Source organism: Amblyomma maculatum, chromosome 8 (assembly GCF_055883805.1).
Source record: "Amblyomma maculatum isolate TAMU_Amacu chromosome 8, ASM5588380v1, whole genome shotgun sequence".
NCBI lineage: Eukaryota > Metazoa > Arthropoda > Arachnida > Ixodida > Ixodidae > Amblyomma > Amblyomma maculatum.
The window spans coordinates 121,851,945-121,877,320 of record NC_139351.1 but is presented as its reverse complement, the minus strand read 5'-3'; the positions used below and the strand labels follow the sequence as shown (position 1 = coordinate 121,877,320).

At 47.4% G+C, this 25,376-nt stretch overlaps 2 protein-coding genes across 2 annotated transcripts in view; one reads left to right on the top strand and one right to left on the bottom strand.

Annotated features, from left to right (window-relative positions):
- The window catches only part of LOC146182396 (m-AAA protease-interacting protein 1, mitochondrial-like), a 275,077-nt gene that overhangs the window by 167,978 nt on the left and 81,723 nt on the right, over positions 1 to 25,376 (bottom strand). The window lies entirely within an intron of this gene.
- Positions 1 to 25,376, top strand: part of LOC146182397 (uncharacterized) — a 142,325-nt gene that overhangs the window by 80,834 nt on the left and 36,115 nt on the right. The window contains exon 2 of the mRNA XM_084577482.1: positions 9,507 to 9,666. Within this exon, the coding sequence (XP_084433608.1) occupies positions 9,507 to 9,666 (160 nt within the window). The remainder of the gene's footprint in view (positions 1 to 9,506; positions 9,667 to 25,376) is intronic.

Sequence of the window (25,376 nt, the reverse complement as noted above, 5' to 3'; positions counted from 1 at the left end):
ACATTTCGAATAGCCTTAGATTATTTGCGCGTATAACGAGTGTTGCAACGCTAAACGCGAACCGTAATACGCTTCTATCGGTTAAATTACTCGCTTAATCGCTCTGAAATTCGACACACAGATAGCATGCAACAGTCTATCGTTTTCAGTACCAGCTCGGATGATGTCCTTGCCTAAATTGATCAGAATTAATTCGAAATCTGCTTCGCCTGCAGTATTGACGACCCACACGAATCCTTACAAATGGTGCAGACGAGGCGCATTTCGAATTAATTCTGGAATAATTAGGTAAATGTACATCAACCAAGCTGGCATTAAAACTGATAGACGGTTATATGCTACCTGTGTGCCGAATTTCAGCTTAAATACGCGAGCGATGTAACCGAGAGAAGAATATTACAGTTCGCGTTTAACTTAGCAACAGTCGCTATGCATACGAGATTACATATTATGCGTATGTGAGCATCATCGCCATAAGTCTGCGCTTCACTGCAAGGGAAGGCTTCTCCCGCACCCCTATAACCATCCCTGACTAATGTGAGCTGCGGTAATCTTGTTTCCGCAAACTTCCTAATCTCATCCATCCGCACAACTTTCTGCCGCTCTTGCTACGCTTTTCTCCCCTTGGAATTTAGTATGTAACCCTTGGCGATCATCGGTCACCTTCCCTTCGCAATGCATATCATTCGCATGCCCATTTCTTCTTGATTTAGATTAAGGTATCCTTGACTTGCATTTGTTCCTTGGCCTACAGTGCTCTCTCCCAGTTCTTAACGTAACACCTACCGTTGTCCTTTCCGCATCTCGCTGCGCTGTCAAGTTAATCGCAGCCCTATCCGTCAGCCTCTAAGTTCCTGCTATGAATGTGAGTACCGGCAAGACGCAAATGCAATATACGTATACGAATATATCCCTATACGCGTCGCCTAAAGCACTGCCCATCAGCATGCTATATAGACCTATACAAAGCAAAAGAAAATGATATACATCGAGTTTTTTCCTTGACATTGCGCCGCTTCCGCAGAGGGGCTCGCTCGTGCATAGACGCATCAGAATGCCTTGATAGAGTCACTAAAGGGACCCTGATGGCTCCGCTCTCCGGACGACTGTAGGTGGCAGCACCCGAAGTGTGAATGCGCGGTGGGCTGGGTGCCGCCGACACCTCGCGACGGCCTCTTTCTTCGTAACGGGGATGGGCGGTACCGTAAACATCCGTCTGTTACTGGAATGGGAGCGGCAATGTGACACCAAGAAGAGGACTAAAAAAGGGATGCTTTATCCGAGTATAACGCGACCACAGGCACACGTCTCTTTAAGGTATATTAATTAGTACCGGAATTCCAGGCTTATTGGCTGCTATGTTTTTGGTTCCAGCGGTATCAATTTGCTTGAGGTGCTGATTGCTCTGATGTTACTTCAGAATAGTGAATGTCCTTGCAAAGCTATAGGACCACAACTTCGATTTGTTAAATGTGTAAAAAAAATGAAAACAACTAGGATGACACTAAAGCTTCTTGCCTACCTCTTCATCATTGTAACAGTAAGGGGTTCAAGCCCTACGCGATCACTGACCACGGTATTGCATCATGAGAGTATCTACACTAAACTGGTCAGTATAGCCTATGATGCAAAATGCTTATGGGTCAGAATGTCGCCACAAGTTGTCACCGAGTATTTTGATGAAACGCGCACACGTCTACTCGCGTAAGTTCTACTGTTACGATACCAACATCGTAAACACATCAAGCTATTTGATACATCCAGGACAGTTAAAAAGATGAAACAATATCTCTCTGACGTTTGCTGTTGTTCAAGGTAACGACGGGATAGCGACGGTTGTACTATCAGTATTTCGCTTTTTCCTGCACTGAATGACAACGCACGCTGCAAAACTAGCATGTTGTATGCGGCCCGGCGTTACGTTGTGACAACAAGCGACATCGTCTAGAGCTCCTATTCGTTTAACCGTCGCTTTAAATTTCGCTCTGTCCAGTGGAACAGGGAACGTTTCGTTAAAAACGGACGATGACGCCAGCTGTGACGGAGACGCCGCCAATTTCGGCGATAATCTCTCGGTACATTTCGGTGTAGAAACAAAGCAAAGATTGCAGGTACATCCGCCAAAGGTTGTGTCCGACCGTCGCAAGAGGAGCTACTCAAGTAGAACGTAGAATCCTCCCAATCTTGCTCTTCCTCTACTTCTATTGTTCCAATCAAACGAGGGGCAACACGGATAACCTGCATCCTAGCAACGTGGCCTGTGTTCCCGTTGAAGTTGAAGTTTAAAGCTTATTCTCAGTTCCCTCTGAGGAAGAAACAACATCTAAAATGGCGAGAATTGGGCCTAGTTGGTTATTCATATTGGTTTCACCGCGCTAACACATTGCACGACCGTGGTCCGTGGTGTTTGTCTTTTCTGTCGTGCAATGTGTTAGCGCGGTGAAACCAACAAGAAGAAACAACAACTAATGCACCCTGAAGGAAGGCTTATTTGTGTAGGCACAGGTGATCGTTACTTTTATCCGGCAAGTAAGCTTTTGGACGTGCTGCCATCCAGCATGTATATCTGAGCAATGCGGACGGAAAAGACGTCGGCTGCATTCTTGCATTATAAAAGGTATTCCTCTTATAAGCGGGTATTCACGGTACGCGCCCGTCAGTGGCACGAACGGAGGAGGAAGAGGGGTAGATGAGGGGGTGACTGAGTTGAGGAGGAAGGTATAGAAATGGGGGCGGGGAGGGTGAGGGGGTGAGAGATCGTGGCGGCGGCAGCATAGTAGCAGCATCCGCCATGAGTCACGATCCGCACGACGGCGGACAAAGCGTCGGTGTGCGCGCCGGAATCGATGCGCCAGCGGCATGGGACCGCCGCCGCGTCGCCGGGGCTCCGGCAGATTTGTTACCCAGCGAACCGTCCTCCTCCTGGCGGGGTGGCGGCGGCCGCGCCTTTGTGCTTCGTGCAAGCGTTGCCTCTGCTTTGCGACTCAACCACACCAGCAGTTGCATGCACTGTAGCTACCAACGAGCCCGCGTCCGGACTTGGAATGCTCGGAGCTTGGAAGGCGAATGCTCTAAGGCGAGCATGCAGTTTAATGCATGTAATAGGTTCGAATTTTCACTTTCTCGCATACAAAAATTTTTGAGCGATAGCGGTTAATCCCGCTTTCTGCGGTGGCGCCAATGTCTGTGGCTTCCGCTGAATCTGGCATTCCACATTCTAGTAACCACTCTGTGAGCTTTTTGTTTTCTTTTTGTAAGTAGCAGGTTAGCTAGTACGCGTACGGACGCTTTGTTTTGATAAAGACCGCCCACGTCTCTGCAAGCATGCTGTGCACGCACAGCCAAGTACGTTGAAGGACAGATTTTCAACGTTTTCAGGCTATAGTCCATACTTTTCCATTACAAAAAAAAAAAAAAAAAACAACCACCCCCCCCCCCAAAAAAAAAAAACAACAAAAAAAAAACAACAACAACGACGGCGTTGTTGTGACTGAATGATGGCATGGAGACTTCCATAGGTGACATGATTAATTGATGGCGTCATCAAGCGGCCATGAAGTGAACCTAATTGTGCGAGATACATTGGAACTCTTTGCCCGAAGGAACAAAGTTGTTGAGCCTCGAACAAGGTTTGAAACGAACAGAGCAGCTCCGCTTCCCGCAGCGTTATTGTCCATTCCGTTAGACGATTCGGAGCACCCCCTTCAATCCACGAAGGAGCACAATAGTTGTTGCGGTCAAAACAGAACTCATTGTCCGAGTCCAAATCGTCAATTGAAGCGTGCTCCCCGGTTTCGCGGAAAACAAGAACCTGCTCCGGATCGCCGATTGGAATACGCCATTTGACCGCTCGGCTACCGCCGCAGCCATTCGTCCACTAGGATCAAAACTATAGTTAAGGAAATGGAAGGCGCAGTCGACCGCTACCTATAACGCGTGCTGACGCCACCTCAATTTATATGGAGGGCGGTGGGTCGGCGCATCGCCAAATGCTACGAATATGTGCTCGAGCCGCTATGGCTCCGTGAAAAGACCCAAGCTAAGAAAACTGTCTGAGTACGGAGGGTGCAACACTTGAGTGCACCTGCAGCTATCCACGAGCTGTTCTAAAATGCGCCTTTTGCGAAATGCGTTTCATGCTTACTCTCCTCTCGATGGCGAGACAGGTTGTGATCTTTTTCGACAATAGTGCCTGAAAGCATAGACGAGACAGAGCACAGTGTCTTCAAGTAAGAATAAATTAAGAAAAGATGAAGAAGGAAAAAAAAATGAAGTAGCAAGCGGCGAAGAAGCGTTTTTGTTTTTTAGTAGTACAGTCCAATGTCGGCATGCATTGATATCACTATCACTGCGATGTTTTTTCTCCTTTGTAGCAACGCAATGCCACCCCCCTATAAGCACTGCATGCGGTGCATGTTCTCAACTTTAGGCGACTGACATAAGATATTCCATAAATAATAGTGAGCATCGGGTAAACCACGGAAATAAGAATTGGAAGTGAGATCGCTAGAGGTAATGTAACATGTCTATTCGAATTCGATCCCTTTTCCCTTGGGAACTTGTCTTAATCAAATCGAGTAATATTTGTGTTATTTGCTGGCCTTCGGATGTTACAGCGTGGAGGCTGTGTCTTCCTCCAGCCTTTTTGTTCTTTACCGTCTGCGCCACGCACTCGGGCAGACCGGCAAGGCATGGCGTTGCTTGAGCCAAAGTAGAAAATGGTAAAAAGGAGAACGGAAGAAGTGAAATACAATTTACGTGCTGCGTCGTCTCTGAATGTTATTGGTTTCTAAGTGCGGCGAGTAATGAAAAAAAAAAGAAGAAAAATGAACCTTGCAACATTTCACTAGTTACGGCTACCTTCAGATATTACGGGAAAGCAAGGGCTCAATTTCATCGTACTGTGTTGTTGCTTACTGTATTAAAGTTAGGCAGTGGAAGTTTATTAGACGTATGGCAATAATTATTTACAAAGATTGGAGCCTGATGTCTAAGGAAATCGCTTTAAAGAGTTCGCAGGTTTTTTCAACGGGACCGACGTCACTGCAACTGTTATGTTATGTTAGCAATATGTTAGTACCGACAACCAATTATGTATCATGCCTGCTCGAGCTAGTGTGAAAGTGGGCCGATACTTCCCCGATTTAGTTAGCGTATGACGACGGACTAATTAAAGCATAGCTTAGTTGTTTTGTCATGGTTTCCTTTGACAGACGATTTCAATAACGTTAATTACCTAGAGCGGAATAAAAAAAGCACAACCATGGAACGAGTAGTGTATACGGCATTACGTCAATCGTACCGTCAAAAGTTTGTCGAGCGGAAGCCTACAAGTCTCCGAAACAGTGTACAAAGAACTGGTTGTTAATACGTAAAAAAGGCCTACTTCACTATGCAAAGGTGAAGTAGATTTGAGGTAGAAGGTGTGAGGTAGATGAGGTAGGAACAGCACCAGGAACAGCGCTACTCCTCATTTACCGTATTTAAACCATTTTACAAAAACCGAGTGCTATATGCTTTCTCCGCCATCGTTCTCAGGAGATGCACTAATCACACGTGGAACTAATTTACTCCTTAGTGTGCAATAGCAGAGAGTTTATTTGCAACGCATAATGATTAGCTTTAACATAATACTGGGTTCCATAGCCGTCTAGAAAGTGCCTATGAACCAGGTGCACAGGATCCAAAAACATAAAATATGGACTGCAAATTACCGAATTTATTTCGGGTTAGGAAATAACTTGGGTCCCTGGTCTTCCTGCGAAGAAAGAAGTAAAAAAAAAAAAGAAAAATGGGTGGGGCACTTTAGTTATGGTGCGACGGTGTTAATACCTCTGTTTTTTCTGGCTCGCTTTGCCAAACATCGTTCACGTACAGTCGCAAAAAAAAAAAAAAAAAAAAAAAAAAAAAAAAGAGATTAGCACAGTGACGTCATCGCACCGCGGGACTGGCGCGCCTCTGTTGTTTGCGAGCGCACCTGGCTCATTCGGAAACACATCACTGCTTTTTTTTTTTTTTTAATTCTCGGCTTTACAGGCTCGTCCACTGTTAGTAGAAACACGCAAGTAGGTGCTTTCTCTATTCAAAGCGTCACTGCGTACAATGGGGTCGCATATCGGAGCTGAGTAGAGCTCGTACAGATGACCCTGAATGTGATGCTTCGCATAAACTGCCACTTTACGTCAGTGCATGGCTGGATCATGCGCAACGGCGCCTTGAAGAGAGCGATCATCTGTTCGCACTAAGAGTGGGTGGCCACATGGCCCTTGCTACTCGATATAACTAATCTTTTAATTTTTGTCCCCCTGTAACTCTACACTTACTCTCCAGCATATTTTTATAAGCTACCGAATTAAAAGAAAGACCACCGCACGTATATAAAAAGTCTCGATTTAACCTAACCGTATGAAAGTGCCTGCGTGGGCTTGGGGCACCGTGTCTTACCCTGGATCCAAGGTTCGCTACAGACTTCGAATACACCCCCCCCCCCCCTCCCTCACTCCAAACTCCCATTTCAAAGACAAAGCACGAAATGGCCTCGTGACGTCACACATCAGCTGACCAATCAGTGCACTGTGATGCCACCTGCCAACTACCACCTGCCAGAGTCATATCCACGATTTTTCGCGCACAACGTCGAGAACGCCAACACCGGGTTTCTTGGAGACTTGATCCTTTAACGCGCTTTGGTAAACAATTGGGGAGTCCTGTATAAGTTGACACCAAATGTGTGTATTCACTGACGTCGTTACACGTCCCCGATCGCACGAAGAAGAAGCATTGCAAGTAAGAGGGACGATCTATACTCGCGCAACTGCTTTTTCCTCTCTGTTTACATTCGATCCGAAGGTGAAAACGGGTAATGGAGCTCAAAAGGCCGCGGACGTTCAGGAAGAACGCATAATTCTCCAGTATATCTCTCCGCCACGACGTTCAATAACTCTTTTCTTTTGCCCCTGGGCCGAGAAGGATATGTGGCAGCAGTGACGGTAAGCTGCCATTGCTCTAAATTCCCCGTGCGCACGTGCCAACACACACAAAAAATAAACGAAGCTAGAGACAGAGACGAGGTTGAGAGATAGGGTGGGGCGGACAGTACTTGCCCGGGATCCTCGCAAGGCTCCGTGAACAGGGAGGGGGGAAGGCAATTCAATCTGTCACGCAGGGATTGCGCGTTCCTGCCTCTCCCCCGCGCTGCACCCAACAGACGGGGCGCGCGAACAGCACAATGCGCCGGCCGGCACCGATAAGAGGCCTTTAATAGCGGCGCGAGCGAGCGAGCCCGGTTTGTGCTTCTATACACCGCGCACTATCGTTTTATGCGTGCTGCAGCCAAGCGCGCGCGAGGCACCACACACAATGAGCGCGGATTCGTGTGAGCGTGGCCTGCCTGCTACTGCTGTTTGCGGCCTCTGGCGGTGGCCAGTTGCGCGGAAAGGAGATTGCTGTTCCCGCACAACCTCACGTTCTCCGAGAGATGCGACGCTGTTGGACAGAGGGGTTTGCTCGGGAAAGCTAAGGGGGCGCGTCCAGCATCGCGTCACATCGCACCCTCCCCTTTCCCACTCTCTTGGCCCATCGGTTCTGGCGATCGGTTTCCGAAGCCAGAGTAAGCGCTGTTTCGAAACACGCACGAACTGAGGAAATCAAAGAGGACCTCGGGAAAAAAATGGGGAGCTGTATTCTAATGACAGTCTTACGCGAGAACAATGCGACTGCGTTTCAGTTGATAAGGTGGCGGCTGTCGGGATGTGGCCGTCTCGTAGCGTTGAGGCGGGAGCTTAACTCATTTTCCAAGTTTGACGATAGAAAGGAGAGCGCGCAAACCCGTTACACTGCTTGTTGCTCTGTCTTGTGATTTTGTTTGGTTTTCGCTTTGAAAACTTGTCTCGAGAAGTTTGCCATAGAGCGCAAGCTTTTATCTCGTCGGGAGGCAGGTTCGTGCGCAATTTCGAGACGCCCGTGAGCTGTCACGAGGACGTGTACGCGCAAATCTTGAGAAGATCTTTCGACAATGAGTACTCGTTCCAAACTTTGAAGAATAAAGAACAAAAGGAAGATTCAACGAAGAGAAAACTTGAAATAAGGCTAGGAGGACTTGCCTCGTTAAATCGGAAGCTCGGAGCGAGCCATCGGTCCAGTTTGTGAAATGTATCGGTTTTGAAGCCTTCGCCGAAAGTTAAAGAGGAAGTCTGAGGGACTGACGTGGACAATAAACGCACTTTAAGGCGTAAAGTCTTACCACAGCACGTTTCGTATCGACTACTCGTCGGTAAAGGAGATAACGTAAGCAGACTGAACCACATATATACTCGCCAATGGCGGCGCTAGCTGCAAGAACCAACTTTACGGCGTAATGTGCGGATTTCGAAGCCATGACATTTCACTCTACCAGAGTCCAGTTTTGTTGTTCTTATCCTCGGTTTTGGCAGATACCTAGAAGGTTTACATAAAGGCTTACACAGGAAAGCGGAAGTTAGATTTTGACCGGGGAGTGTAGTTGTACACAAAAGGTTCACGAGCGTCTATACTTTCCACCTTTGTTTTTCGACTGCACATTTCTCTACTACGTGTCCATCCATCTCTTTCGCAGTTAGGATTTGTTGTCACGTCTTTACTTCAGCTGTGCCTTATCCAGCTCGGTCACTGAACGTTAAGACATCGCTCAGGCGCCGGCGATAAGCCAGTTCGGCATAGGAAAGCGGAAGTACGCACTTGGCCACTTGTCGTGCTGTTAGTTATGTCACATTTAATTCTTCCACAACACTCTGAACGTTTTTAAAATGTTCTCTGGAGTACACCGGGTTCTTCGCGCATCTCTCCTCTTGTTCATTCACTGTTCTTCGAGCTATTTCTTTCGTTGTTATTACCACCTAGCTCGTTTACTCCTTAAAATAAACGAATGAAAGGTTTGAGCGGGGGCGTGTTTCTCTTTACCCCTTGCAATAGAAATAGGTCTTGGACTCGCTTTATTTGTGGCTTCCGCTGGTGACAACTAAATCGACCTCCGGTCCATCATGTTCGCCAAGAATTCAAAACTGTTTCGTTTGTCTCTTATTACATTATTGGTTCTGTGCTTATTCGTAACGGAGTGTTTTTGCATTATCATTCTATTTTGCATAGCTTGCATATTCTGTATATGTGCGCAATTTGACCTAAGCGCAAAATATTCACGACCCACTGGTATGTTACTCTTACTTCTATGCCTTGTTTGCAAGTATTTTTCGCAACTGCTCAGCTTTCTAACAACTGTACGTAAACTCCCTTTCACAAATCTGAGTTCAGGGCTTCTGCCTAAACGATTGTACTGAATTAGTGAAAAATGTTTCAAAATAAATTCGACATTTCGCCCTGCAGTCAGTGCTGCGAGTATCGCTGTCTCGAACGGTTCCGATGAAAGTGCCTCTTAATGCGCACTTCCGCGCAGAGCGTATAGTACCCGATGCTCAATGCCCGTGTGAATGCGCAATTGTGCTATACATGCGCGACAATGCCTCATTTCGCAGATCCGGGCCGAGGAGGAGGAGGGTGCGAATTCCCCCAGCGCTGGCATGGCATGTGGTTCCAAAAGGGCACGCACCCGGCCATAAGCATCGAGCGCACCCAGATCACCTTCAAGGGAACCTGCGTGCAGACAGACGGGGACATGTTCCTCATCGAAGACAGGTAACGCCTTCCTGTACAGTGGTCATTGAGAGCAGTTCAAGTTCCGCTTTATCTGGCGACGAAGCTTATAGTTTGACTGTAAAGAGAGTTTTTGCGAGCAAGACAATGTCGACGAAATCAGCCCAAATATGTCACTACCACTGACTGACCGTTTTCCCGAGCAAAGTGCGTCTACGTCGAGAAAGTTTCGTACTTCAGATATCTGAGGCCAGCCTACAATGCCATTCACTTTCACAAACGGTGATCTTTTCAGTCTTGACGTCATAAGTGCGCACCGAGTGGCAGGATAAGAAGTGCGCCGTTTGTAAACGCAGTTTTCTCAGCAATTGATGTGCATCTTTTTATGCCGAGTAAAAATTGAAATAACCGTGGACGGCAAGAAAATAAAATCGATTTTGACTGAAAAAAAAAAATGTTTTGTGCGAAATGTATGGTTTTGAGATGAAAACTTTTGTATAGCCATCTCAGTAGGTTGTTTTGCATAAGTTATAGGAACTGTTCATGTGTATTCATATCAGTTTTATTTTCCTAAATTGTTCCATATAGATGAAAATGTTTTGTGCGAAATGTATGATTGTGAGATAAAAATTTTTCTTGTGCAATTAGTATATGGTAGAAGTAATTGTAACCATTTTTCACTGTCGGTATTATGTGCGTTTTTATCCTAACAGTGTGTGAAATGACAAACTGCTACTGATACATGTTTTTCATTTTTAATGCCAGAATCTGTGTGGGGGACAGGGACCTCTGTCAGGCTTTCACATAGCCTTTAGTCCCTGCCTCCTCTCGCTTGTGCGAGGAATCAATAAACCAATTCCAACTCAATTTGGATGGAACTGTCCTTGCTCCTAAACGCTTCCACATTAGCAGGCAGAATGCTCGGCGATTTCCTGACGGATGTCCGTTTTCCAATATAAACTCGATGGAGATTTCTAGACGTCACAATTAAAGAGAAGTCGCGGTGATGCAGGGATTCCGACGCCATAACTTCCGGTTTGGGACGGCAACTTTTGACTATCGCTCAAACAAAAAGTGACAGAACACGGGAGGGCTTCGCTCCAGGTTTCGCGGTATTCCAAGACGCGCAATTCATGTGCCTGACAGTAAGATTTGAAGTACGCTTGTTAATTGGTTCTGATGGTTGTTCGTGAGAAGGCTTGCAAACGTGGCCTGGCTCGCAGGACTGTAAAATTTCAGCAGTGATTGATACGATGCCCAGTTTCCGATGTGAAATCACTGTGTTGTCGCTCTCACCACACCGATATTCGCTGATCTTCGTGCATTACGCAGTCTCCACCTTGTTCCATCATCTATACTGCGATCTGTTACATCTGTGATCAGTTTACAGTTATTCTTAATTATGTGATCAATCCAATTGGGAAGATCAGACTGATCAGAAACTTGATAAGTTTTTCCCTCGGCGAATTCCCAGGCTACTAAACGACCGCAGCGGACCTGGCTCGAGGGGTTCAAAGGTGGGCTGTAATAATAGCTGTTTCAGGACGCTGGTAATAAATGTGATCACTTGAGAGAAAAAGCCGTTATGTCCGGGTGAAGCCTCTGAGCAACCGTATCAAGGCAGAAGCTGTGTTCAAACGCAGAAGTTCCGCTATGGCTGCCTATCTGTGCTGTTGCCGTTTTTCTGCTGCGTAGGTCCAATCTATAACAACTATGAACTGTCACTCGAGAAAAAAAAAAGACATTATGAAGCAGCAGGTACGGCGGAGTGGGTGATGAGGATGAGCCAACGCCCTCGCGCCGGCTACTGCCCACAGGCGCAAAGTTAGCTGCGACCAATGACAGTCAGTTGAAGTCGCGCCAGCTGCAGCGAGTAGACAAAGAGGATGTGGTGCTCATTCCCTAGCTCAAAGCTAAACGAACGAAACTAATGTAAACTAAGCTAAACAATTAAGGTAAACCGCTGTAATGCGCCTAATTAGGTCGTATTTCGCTTAGACAAGAAAATCGGGAGCCATTTATCTTTCGAATTAAGCTGCAAAGATGGCTGAGAGTCGAAGTCGACGTCCGTATGACACGGTCAATCAATATATCTAAACAACAAATACATTGCGTGTTGTGCCATGTCATAATCGGCTCGCTACGCAACCCCCCAGTTCGAAACCCCGAGTTCGATCGATCGCATTCCAGGCATTGTTTAAAGCGACACTGACAGAGTGCACACCCAATTCGCCACCATCGCAGTTGCTTTTGCTGTCCTTGCTTCGGCGGAAGCAGTCGTCATCTCCGTCGGCCGGCGACCCTTCCTGCTCCGCTTCAACGAGTTCTACGGGAAGGGGGGGCTGGGGGGGGGGGGGGGGGGGGGGGTTAAGAGCGGCGGTTGTTGTCAGCTCCATTCCAGAGGCGGTGACCGAAGGCACAAAGTGTGACGCCCATGCGCCAGGTGCTGCCCTCTGAGCGTCATCGGCGGCCAAACGGCTCGGAACAATGAGCAGGCGCGCAAGCCGCGTCGGCATCTCGATCCGTTCGACGACCCCGGATGCTACTATGGCTTCGCTGCCGACGTATATGTGCTGTATACACATTCACAGCAGTTGTCCGCAGTGCTGCCAGTGCTACGAAACGTACCGTTGCTGTTCAGTTCAGTTCCGTTTAGTCGTTCAGTCGCGTCCGACTCTTCGTGACCCTATGGACCACATCACGCCACGCTTTCCGGTCTCTCACTATCTTCCTAACATCACATAACTTCATCTGCAGCGCCTCGAGGATGCCATCTAACCATCGCGTTCGCTGCCTAACCCTTCTCCGGTGACCCTCAACCTTTCCCAAAATCAAATCTTTCTCCAGCGACTCCTGTCTTCTCAACAGATGACCAAAGTAGCTGAGCTTTAACCGTTGCTGTGCACAGTACTAAATGCACCACTGAGACAAACTGCGCCTAATATCCCTCTGCGTTGGTCTTTGAGAAAATGGTGGTTGTTCATTGAGAGACAAAGAGCTTGACGGCGCCAGTTAGTCCTCTTTTCCGGCTGATGCAAGTCAGATGGGCACTTGCATGGTGTGTTACAGTGCCTTTCACCATGTAGTCGATAAGATAACAGTCAGGCTTCTAGTTATTTGCTGTATTTCTTGACAACAGAAGGATACAAGCCTGGTCCCTTATCATATAAATTCAAGCATTAGTCGTGCAAGGAGACGACACGACGTTGGAATGCACACGTCGACGACGCGGATACGAACAAACTCTTGCGGCCAGTCGAGCTCCCAGTTGGCTCACACAGGCTGCTTATACCTTTCAGAACGCTGCGGGGAACCGCTGAGCTGAAAGAGTGCGGGAGGTAGAACCCCGGTGTCGAAGAACAGTGCCGATGGCGAAAATCGAAGTGCCCTGGAAAGGCGCCAGCAAAGCGACAGCCAGCATCGCCGCTGGAGGGCGTTGATTTGTTTCGGGAAATTTGGGGCCAGCCGAGCGATCGCAGCGGCTGCGGAGAAGGCGGCTGAAATATGTGCGCCGTGAAGCTTCACGCCGTTAGCCATCCATTGATTGGTGCCCCCCCCCCCCCCCCCCTTCCTCTCGGTGGGGTGTCTCGTCTCCGTTGTCTTCTTTCCTCCACACTTCCTCTCCTACTTCCGCCTCTGTTGCCCCGCGGTTCCGCTCTTCACGGAAGAGGGCGACGGGCCGGCCGGGATTGATTCCGCCGTTTGAGTGACGTGCGCTGCTCCGCGCGCCGCAAGTGTGGACGCGATGGGTGCGAACTCCCCTCCCCCCCCCTCCCCCCTCCAGTCTGAACAATGCCGTAGCTGTCATACTGTCTTTTTGGAAGTTGCGCTCCCTTTTTCTATATCTACCTTTTTCCTGCTACGTTTCCGCTTCCGACTCCTCCGCATAAAACGTTGAATCGCATTCCTGTCGTCACTCGTCCGCCTCCTCCCGTGTTCCACGAAAGCACTCGCCAGTGTGGAAATTGTTTCGCCTGAAATTGCAGGAGCTGTTATGGCACTCAGGCCATGTGACCGGCTTTGTCCTCACTTAGCTCGCGGTTACCACCTTCTAAAAGTTCGGAAAGCTGATTCGAGTCATCCAGAGAACCAGAACGTTCTTTACCCAAATATGCGCCCGTCAGTCTTGCTTGCCTGAGCTCGCGGTTACCACCTTCTAAGAGTTCGGAAAGCTTATTCGAGTCATCCAGAGAACCAGGACGTTCTTTACCCAAATATGCGCCCGTCAGTCTTGCTTGCCTGAGCTCGCGGTTACCACCTTCTAAAAGTTCGGAAAGCTGATTCGAGTCATCGAGAGAACCAGGATGTTCTTTACCCAAATATGCGCCCGTCAGTCTTGTTTGCCTGCAGACCGAGGGCGCTGTAAGCGTGTTTTTTTTTTTCCGCCGCCGACCACCAGGAGTTATAAGGATTTCATTCGGACCTTTATCAGGAGTCGCGAACCGTCACATGGTTGGCAGAGAGGACAGGAGCAATGCCACTGGGAACGTTTCCTTGACCTCAGTTACGCTTGTATATCTGCGGGAGGGGTAAGATGAGCTTTCGATGAGGGAAGAGGCGACTACGTTCATGCAGTACTTTCGCCTTAGGATGCAAAACGTTCGCTCACTAAGCGTTATATACACATCAAGTGCACAAAAGATATAGTGTAATGAACACCGCGACTCAGTTGCCGGCATATTTCATTCCTTCCCACGTATACACGGTGACGTTCATTATCAATTTACCTGTGCTAGCTAATGGCACCCGCCATCCAGTTCTTTACCGAGCGGAGTATAGCTGGAAAATTGAGTTGTGGTAACCGCATTAAATCCGTCGAAGCTCTCCCGGCCATCTGACAATGCAGACTTGCACTCGTAGTCAGCTTAAAGTATTTCGTTTGAGTGCTCTAAGCTATAATGATCCAAGAGAAGTCACTGATGCGCTGATCTTTGTTCATGAACATGATTAGAGCAGAATTCAAACATATTAAACGCGCAATTATTCATTTAGGTATCATGGACATTAAAAAATACACCTTTGATTAGTGCAGAATATTAAAAAATGAACAAGTAAATATAGATATTCAATGCCTAATAGAAAACTTATATGAAAACAAACTGGACTCTTGCCCTTCTACTCAAACCTTGGTTTGGAAGTCCCGGCTCACGACCAAGTCAGGATGTTGAATCGACGGTTCAGAACCATTGTGGGTTAACAACATAGAGTCAAATGAGAACAAGCGTCATCAAAAGGGTAAAAGGAAGCATGAAGCCTACCAGCTTTGCCGAAATAGAACCAGCCATGTTTCTTAAACGTCGATAACTTGCAGACATGGTCAGTGACTGCATTTTTAATGGTCACTATCTCGTGCGTGACCATACGAATGTGGAACCTTTGATGCGGAACGAGCTGATTATCTTTCCAAAATGTTTTTAAAGAACTTGGTACTGCAGGGCGAGTCACAACGACAGCCTGTTTTTTTTTTCTTTTTTTTTTCGTCCTATGTAGTGCTTCAGTACGTGGACGAAGGGTTGCCAGATTTACTTCCCTGTAACCGAACTGCAGCCCCGGTCAGGTGTAGTTAATGTCTCACGAGATGTATACTGATAGAGGTGGTTTCTCATTTATGTTTTGTTTCTTTTGTGAGCATTATGTCACGCGGCTATCCGTGTCTCTAGGCTCACCGGCATGCCTACCGACTCGTGACAGTTACAGACAACATCGATGTGTGAGATAAGCAAGCTGGGATGGCGCTGCTGTCTTCGAGTAGAGGGGAAGGTATCGGCCATAAATCAATATGATTGTTAAAGGAAATACACCAGGCTAACAAACTTGAGATTGCCATCGAATGCATAAGATCTGTAACAACAGTCGAGGTACATAACAGCCTAAAGCAGGACTATACCTCACTGTCACCTCAGCTGTTCATCATTTATGTGATTAGTACAGAAAGCAGGTTAGAAGAAAAAACAACAAACAACAACAATGTAGGTTATAACTTTGTATACCGATTAGGGGTAATGGTCGTAGAGTAGAAGCTTCCGGATATAATGTGTGCGGACGATAGTGTGCCATTAGCGAATAATTAGGATGATTTACAAAGTAGTAAATAGTTAATGAAAAAGAAGCATCACAAAGTCAGGTATAGTTATAATAAATGGTTCTGCTCATCAGGTGCCAACAACACAACAGATACAGGTTGGCGGAACACAAATATAACGAGGTTAGGATATGAGAAGGGCAGATACACATGAAAACGCACGAGAAGACTATAAAAAATTCACCGAACATACGCCACGATAATGAAACATATGACATTAGGGGATACAGCAGTTATGACCTACTCAGAGGTATTTGGAAGGAACTAATAATATCAGGGCTTAGTTTCAGGAACGCGAGATTGTGCCTTAGTTCAATTGTGGCTAGAAATAAACTTCGAAGCCGATGGCGGCCTAGCTGTAGGTGCCCACGCGAAAACCAAAAAATAGGTAATAATACAGGGTGGCCCTGGCTGCGTAATTTCGAAGCATGGCGAGATTAGAGCAAAATGCTATATGAGGATCGCCTGAGGGAATAGGACGAGAACGGGTGGGCAACTAAGGTAGTTAAACATTTACACAGAAAGAGCGTTGAATCCAATGGCAGAAAAGCTATAGGATTTAGCTAGTAAGCATGCTGGAAACCAGGACGGACGAATAAAGAGCTCTAAGCTATTGTTTAACAATGCATGCTGTTAGAACTGTATTAACCAGACAAAATAAAAGCAGCTAGATTGTATGCCTGCATAGAAAATGGTAAAGATTAACCAAGAAGGTAATCTATATACGATAACATGATGCAGTGTTATACTCTTTAAAGCACGACCAGGGTAGGGTGTCTTGGAACGCGAAGCTATAAAATAACTTAACCAAGAAGGTGTAACACGTGCACTACGCAGTAAATCCGTGAAATAGATGGTACGTATCTTCTCAGATTTTGTTATTATTCCTCCACATGTCGCTATAAGGTTAGTCACTCTCCATTAATTAGCTCCTTGGGTTTAGAGACAGCGAAGGTAACGAAAGTGATTCTGCGTTAGCAAAAAGCGACTGCAATATTGATGACTAAAAAGCAGGGCAGTAATTTAAGAATACAAGTACAAGATCAAAATTTGTCAAGCGTAAATGTCAACTTACCTATGGGGCTGAAACGTGGAGGATAACGAAAAAGGTTCTACTTAAGTTGTAGACAACGCAAATAGCTATGAAACGGAAAATGATAGGCGTAACGTTGAGATAGGAAACGTGCAGAGTGGGTCAGAGAAATAACTACAGTTAATGACACTCTAGTGAAAATCAGCGAAGAAATGGACATGGACACAGTGTGTAGTGCAAATTGATAACCGGTGGTCGCTGAGGGTAGCAAATTGAATTCCAAGGGAAGGAAAGCGCAGTAGGAAGCTGCCGAAAGTTAGGTAGGCGGATGAGGTTAAGAAGTTCGCGGGGTTCGAGTGGATACATCTAGCACAGGACAGCATTAATTGGAGCAATAAGGAAGAAGCATTCGCCCTGCAGTGGGTATAGTTGAACTGACGATGATGATGAAGTACGAAATATCAATAAATTTTATGCGTGAACAAAAATGAAGGAACTGTTGATCTTGCCTTTGGTTTGGACAGATTGGATAGACAGAATGAAATAGATTGCCGAGCTTGGTGGCAGATTTTGCCACCCTGTCTGAAAGTGAAAGCTCCTAACACCCTTTCATCCACGCAGATGTTGCATCTAGGGAAGTATAATGGGGACGCAAGCAAGCGAAGATGTTCGAAGTAGTCGTTTGATCTCGCAGTGTATCTAGTAAGTCGTTCCTTCGTTGAAAAAAGGGTGTACAATCTAGAATAAAATACAAAATTACTCAACGGTCGCGAATAAACTTGTCGAATAAAAAAAAAAATAGTGAGGTCCATAAAACGTATAGGAACAAAGTTCACCAATATGCTCGTACATTACCGATCAGCTATATACGAAGGTGGTCAATTATCAGTTGCTTTGGTTGTTCTGTGGGGTTTAATTTACCAGTGCGACTCAGGCTATGAGGGAATCCTTAATGGAGGGTTCCGAGTAGGTTCGACATACCTGGTTGTCTTTAACGAGCACTGACATCGCACAATACACGCACGCTTTTCGTTTCGTCTCTATCGAACGCGACCGTTGCAGGTGGTATCGAATCTGGGTCGCCCGGCATAGTGGAGCGCCCAGCAGTTTGCGAGTAGTTTTCAAAGGACTAGGGAAAAGTGCGCAACGTCATTTCGAAGTTGATATACCTACTTATAAAACGTCACGATAAATGCATCCTATGAAGCCTCATATGCCCCCCCCCCCCCCCCCCTTTGACTACACAACGCAAGGCTAAGCTCCGAATGAACCTAGCGTTTGTCTAAATCAATGGAGCTCGATCATGCCGAGATAGTACAGTCGAGTGCACTACATTAGTTCGCGAACAAAGTCTCTCTAGTTAGACAGGACAGACGTAGAAAGCAGTTCTCGAACGGCACGGTAAGCGAATCGAGTACCGTAGCAGACGACGGCGCGGACTTTTCCGGCTGCCCGAAGCGTCCGCGCTACGTACAGTACTTTTGTAAGCAGTGTTGATCTAATATCTGTGAAGACACTCATGCAGAGGTTTTATAACTTAAGCACTGGTGCTGACGCCGAAGGAAAAGAACAGTATAGAAAGGTTGGGACAGAATGCCGTGCTGTTCATGTTCAACGTTGTGTGTCCCGGAAACCGTACGCGTCTTCTTCAAAAGTACCGTTACTCCGTTACTTCGATCCGGAATCACTGAAGCTGAAGCCGTTACTGCTTGCTTTTGCTTAAAAATGACAAACTGCTGTCGTTCAGTGTTCAACCTGACCATTAAGAAACTCTGGTTTTAGAAGCCCCAGAGTCTGCTCTCCGATGTCCGTAAGCTAGGTATAGTACACCGCGGCGGGAGCGTTTCCTACGATGAACCGTGACGAAGCCTTCTTTTCCTTCGACCGGCACCGCAGACTTGGAGAACCACCTGAGAGCGTCTCGCTCTGTTGCGCGCGCCCAATGCCGAAACCATTCCATCCGAGTGCCGCGGAAAACATAAATTTAAGCTTTCTTTCTTTTTTTTTCTCGCCGATCGTTCTTTCCTTAGAGCGCACCGAGCGTTTCCTCGGCTACAAATTAGTAAATACAGCGGCGAAACGCGCATCGGGCCCCGGCGCGACGCCGACTCGTCGTCAGAGGCTAATGGCCCAAGAACTCGGGGAGCCCGGGTAAGATTAGTTCCCTAAGGCCGAGCCTGAGACCGCGCCGCGCGCTGCTCTTATACCTCGAGCCGACGGTGGCGTGCACGGATCCGAAGACGGATCAATAGCGGTTGCTTTTGCCCTCCCCTGCGCTTCTTCTTCCTTTTTGTCTTCTTTCTTTCTGCTGGCCTCCTTCACCTTCTTCTTCTCCTCCTCGGAGGCCGGCTTTCGATCTTTTGGGCTCTCGAGACGCGCCGCTGCGGCCAAGGCCATTCCGGCTTCTGCCGCTGCCGTCGCTGTGAACAGCGCTCGCATGGGGCCGGCTATTTGTAAACCGGGTGACGTTATTGGTATTGATTGTGAACATACGTGACCGAACCTGCGCCACAGTCCTACCCCCGTCCCCTCCCTGCTTCCTTAGCGACGGCAAAGACGTCGGGAGTACAGCAGGGAGCAGTTCTTCGTCTCGGAAAGCAGTTGCTCTGTCTTTCTGCCCATATATACAAGTTACACGACCCGAGCAGCGCTTTGACCATCTATAGTCAGAGTGGCACCGACAGTTCCTGATCCCTTAGGGGCCGAGTAAAAAAGAATGGAATAGTCAGAGCACCGACACAGATGCAACGAGTAGGTAGTATATTTGCACCCGGTTGCCTAACACCAGCGTACAGTGTATCAGGCATACGAGAGAGATGGTGCACATGCAAGGGTACGGTAAAAAGTGTTGACAACACTGCAGCGAGGTTGCGCATAAATGCCAGCGCCCGAAGCGGTCGTGATTACATTCTAAATGTAATTATTACTCACAGAGAAATAAATTCAGAGGGTAGTGAGGGAGAACAGTAACGGCAAGTATGATGAAATAAGAAGACGAAGGAGGAGGAGGAGGAGGAGGAGGAGGAGGAGGAGGAGGAGGAGGAGGCACGAAAGAAAGCTGAGGGCGGTTGCTTTCATCGCGTGCAGTTCTCTTGGCGTGCGCTGCTTTGTTGGACGCTTCGCCACACGTGTACTCCCGAGACAATTTATGCGGTACGCGTGGATGCCCCGTACCGATCCAACGCTGCCGCAAACAGGTGCGCGCCGTCGATCGTTGAGAATGTGAACGGCTGCGGGGTGATGATTGCACGTGAATGCAGATGCATGCACGCTATAGATATTCGCGGTAAACAGTTTGCGCCTGCACTGCTAGTCGCGTAAAGGCTTGGGTGGTCCGCTTCTAAGCTTAGCTGGGCAAGAATATGTAACACCCAAGTCAATCGTGCTGTATACAAGGCCGCTTAAGTACGAGTTTATGTTCTTCGTGTCTCATGATGACATCTCGTCCACAGCAAGCATTTCACCAGGGTTTCGTGCATACACAAACATCCTTGTATACGTCGTAATTTAGGCTGTACCTTGCTTAAATAATTTGTAATCAATCTAGGTGAGAAATGTTTGGGAGTAAATATTAAGGTGATGAAGGCGGAAATCAAGGAAGTCGAAGTTATTCGGGCTGTATAGATGGAAAAAAGCAAATCGTAGGCGATTGTGAAGGAAAATAATTGAGACGCGACTGAATACGGAATGGCGACTTCTGTATAAGCTCCATAAAAAAAGGGAGGGAGAGCGGGTGCAGCAGTTGGAGTGTTTCCCATTTACCCGGAAGAAGTGCTGATCGCGCCATTTCATCCACCGCGAAAATGTCGCACGGTAAGGGAATGCTCCATATTCGGCTTGGCTCATGTCAGGTTTAAAATTCGGTTTAAGTCGGAACAATATACGACTGTTATGAGAGAAACCTCGAATAACTATTTTTTTTCCCTTAAATATCTTACGAGCCTTCTACCAAACACTCATGTTCAGTAGGTTGAAGTTGTGAGAAACGTTCTATCAAGAAATTTCACTCCCCGCACAATGGAGGACACCGCGTATATGGTGGATCTATCACTTCTCCGCTCATAGATTCATTTATTGCGAGCACCGATTCCAGTGTGATTAATTCCAGAATACAGTCATGTATCATATCAGCGGTCATCGCCAGCAATCGTGTCATACAAGCGAGTTTCAAAGGTAGCGTAGTCGCGCATACTCCTTCCAACTTCTAGCTAAAAACGAAATATCAACTCAAAGAACATTTGAAAAGTCTGTCGTAAAAAATAAAGAAAAAAAAATAGAAGCTTGTTCTTTTTGAAAGTTACGCCAACGATGCGATGCGTACGAGATTTTTCTAAACATGCGCAAGGAATTTCGCAAAACCTGATTTTATAAGATAACCAAGAAAGCGAAGCCGTTACATTCGCAAACCATAGATTGAAAAGAATTAGGGGCTAAGGTAAACACAAATAATAATTTACTAAATATAAAACACAATACGCTTTGAGAGGTTTTATAATATATCAAAACAGCTTAGGTAAAGAGCTTAAGAAATCCGAAAACGCGTACAGCAAATATCAGTTTGCTTCAGCTTGAGGTAGTGTCGACACTTAGAGTCACAGTCGTGGAACTAGTAGGTTAAATATGTCCAACGTTAGCGGAGTACATGTAGCTGAAAAAGAATTAGCAGATGTTTTGCTCTCAGAAATGTACTTCCCCCTAACGACCTCAGTGATGTTCGCATCAACGACCCTTTATTTCCGAACCAGTCGAAGAACCAGACAGCAAGCCTGGAAGTGATAAATAACAGATAAACTAAGATTAATTAGCTCCAGTTTAAGCCTAGTAAGTGCAGTTGTATCTTAATTTACGAGGTATTACGCGTACGTTAAACCTTTGTATTACCACTACCATGTATTTCCACATGAAATGCAAATTACTCTTGTCTGTGTTTTAGATGAGGTCTTGAAAATCAGCTTGGCAGTTACAGAAAACTATCTATCTTGCCCGTGCTTTTCCGACTACCCGAAAAAGTAATGCTACGAAACGTCCTGCGATTTCAAGGAAAACACAATATCACCAGAGCGGCTCAGGTTGTCTTTCGTAAGCGTCGTCTGATTGCGCTTTCGCTGTCAGATCAAAGGGAATAGATATTTAAAAAGCTCGAACACTGCGGGATATTCATTGGCATATTCGTTTATTTCTCAAAGGAGTCGAACCTGTGAGATCACAAGCTACTTCTTTATATGCTCGAGCGCTGCGGTTTTCCGTGGCAGTGCAGCTTGCCCTATTCCATGCACCGCAACAAGCAGTGATAATGAATGGCTTAACTTCACAACAGTCATACAATCCCTGTATTGTGGTTTCCCACAGGGTAGCATTACAGGCCATTTTAGTTTTGGCATATATATATATCATGCACCTGCGATTCATCAATCAAGCGCATCATCTGCTTTGATGACAGTAACGCATTTCTCGCCGTACACGTGACAGGTTACTTGGTCCTTGTCGCAAACTATACGCCGAAGAATATAGAAAACTGTACTAATAAGAACGCTTTGCGGATTATTTTATACAAGGCTAAAGCCATTTTCGTACGTAAAAACTGCGCGCCTATTTCATCAAAAATATTGTAAGGTAACGCGAAGGTCGGACTTGGGGAATCAGGCTTTATTGCAGACCTGAAGCCTTGGTCGCACACTGCAGCCAAACACACTCCGCGATGACGATGGGTATCTACAAGAGGGAGCAGGATGAAGATGAAGCAGCACTACGGTGGCTGCAGCACGTTCAGCCGTGTGGAAGAAGAAGCGCCACACAGTGCTCACACTATTTCGCCCGCGCAGTTGAAGCGGCCAGCCTGGCCGCAGTTAGTCCGCAGGATTGCGCCGAATAAAAGGTTTCATACGTGAAACGTGGACAACTTCAGTGCCACGGTAACGACTGTCCGGAGGAGGGTGAAGAGGAGAGACGCGATAGTTGACCGGGGAGGTTTTTGCAAGAACTGTGTAAGGACCAATGTAACGGTGCTGTAACTTGTCAGAAAGACCAGGAGTGCGTAATGGGGTCCAAAGTAACACCTCGTCGCCGGGACGGAACGAAACTTGGCGATGGGTTGCATCATAGCGGCATTTGCGGTCTTCCTGGCTGGCTTCCGTGTTGACGCGAGCAAGCCGGCGAGATTTGGCCACTCGGGAAAGGAACTGGTCAGGAAGAGAGGGCGAGGAACTGGCATGTGTAGAAAGGAAAGAGGCCTTACACGTGGTGGAGGTGCGCCTTGATTTCCCCGCTGCTTCGTCACCTACATCCACCTGGAGCTTCGTTCTGGCCGCCGTTTGACCCCGACCACCATCGTCATGACTCAAGAGGGCCACTCCGCTACTTCGGCTTCTACCAACTCGACTCCAGCTCCCCTTGCCACTTGGACTGTCAGCAGCCGTCAGCGCGACCCGCAAATGTTCGCCGGTCTCCGAGGCGACGACGCTGATGACTGGCTCGACAGCTACGACCGGGTCAGTGCTTTCAACCGGTGGGACGATTCGCTTAAACTAATTAATGTGTCCTTTTATTTGACGGATGTGGCCAAAACGTGGTTCCTAAATCATGAATCGACGATTCCTGACTGGGCTACCTTTAAACAAAAGTTACGCCAGATTTTCTGCGCTCCTACTGTTCGCACGGAGTCCGCCAAGAAGAAGCTAGAAGCCCGACTTCAGCGGTCCAATGAGACCTATACCTCTTATATCGAAGATGTTCTAGCACTTTGTCGGCGCATAAATGACACCATGCCAGAGGCCGAGCGGGTTCGGCACGTCCTTAAAGGTATTGGGCCACTCGCCTATAACGCCCTGGCCGTGCAGAACCCTACCACAATTGACGCCATCATATCGACCTGTCAACGCCTTGACGAACTACAGTCAATACGCCTGCAGCCTGATCCCACTTCATTTGGTTTCACTGCTGAAGCTGACCTCCGTGCTCTTATTCGCGGATTAATTCGTGAAGAGCTCTCGGCTCAAGGTAATTTGTGCCGCCCTGCATCTGAGCCACATCCTTCAAGTGCCGGCCTGCGTAGCATTGTCAAAGAAGAGCTGGCCTCAATGACCTATTGCCCGCCAACATCGGTCGCTCCTACCATCTGTCAGGCGCCAACGTACGCCCAGGTCACATCCTTGCCGCCTGCAGTTGGAGCGCCTACGCCACCGGCGCCTACCACTGCTCATGTCGCTGCATTGGCACCACCTGCCGCGGCGCCGACATACTACCCTAACTGGCGCCCAGCCCGCCCTGTTTGTTATTACTGCGGGTACCGAGGCCATATTTCCCGCTTCTGTCGTCGCAGGCTCCAGAATGAACGCCGCGGCTACGAATCATTTGAAGCAGACTACCCTCCTCGCTTTTCCGGCTCTAACCACCGTTCATTCCCTGATTATCCCCGACGTTCATCACCCCCGCCAGAAAGCCCCGCTCCGCCTGCTGGTTACAGGCCTTCAAGACGCCGTTCTACTTCGCCTTTTCGCCGCTCAACCTCGCCTCTCCGTCAAGCTTCTCTGACGACCCCCCGCTTGTCGGAAAACTGACCACTGCAGTTTTAGGAGGGAAAACTGCACTCTTCGACCATCCCAAAAATCCTCCGGAACGTCCCTGGAATATTATTTTAGTGCGGGTTGAAGGTTTGTCTGTTGAGGCTTTGGTTGACACGGGCGCCGCTGTTTCTGTGATACACACTGACTTGTACCCTGCACCTCCACCACGTGTAAGGTAACGCGAAGGTCGGACTTGGGGAATCAGGCTTTATTGCAGACCTGAAGCCTTGGTCGCACACTGCAGCCAAACACACTCCGCGATGACGATGGGTATCTACAAGAGGGAGCAGGATGAAGATGAAGCAGCACTACGGTGGCTGCAGCACGTTCAGCCGTGTGGAAGAAGAAGCGCCACACAGTGCTCACAATATATATTTCTTCAGTCTAACCTCTTAAAGTGTTCCCTTCGTTTAAACCACTGTCTGAAATATTTAAAAAAAATCGTTGTGGTTTAGCTCTGGTTAATTCTAGCTGCATTGCGAAAGCAACGGCGGACGCTTCTTTTGCCTGCTACATTATTCCCTTGTCTCGCCCTATCTGTGTAAGGTGCTACAATATTGGGGATACTTAAGCTCATCCTTTAAGGGTATGATCACACGAGAACGTAAGTTACCAGTCCACATATAAAGTCACGCTTCAACCAAGCCGTATGAACATGCCTGCGTGTCGTAGGGGTAACGAGAATGCAAGCGGTTCTAGCATGCGGATTCTAATATCACCCTCCCATACGAAAGGAGCGACCCGAGTTGACAGCTCCTGCCTGTGGCATACGTGTAACGTGAATTCGAATGTCATGGCAGGCTGATTTTTTTTTTTTTTTTTTTTTTTTTTTTTTATGAGGAGGTCGTAGCTACGCCTCTTCACGGCGTAGCTGCGGCCATCCGAGGTCTCGCTTTGGCTGCTGTAGTATTGCTTTCGCAATAAAATTCATTTTGTATGCTATAATAGCTTCCCAGTGGCCGAATGGTGACACGTTATCGGTCTTCTTTGCAGCATCATGAGATACTACCCCAAAATGTAATGCTAAGCTATATCATTATCTGCTAAGGTTGCTGCCATTTATTTGATTGTTTTA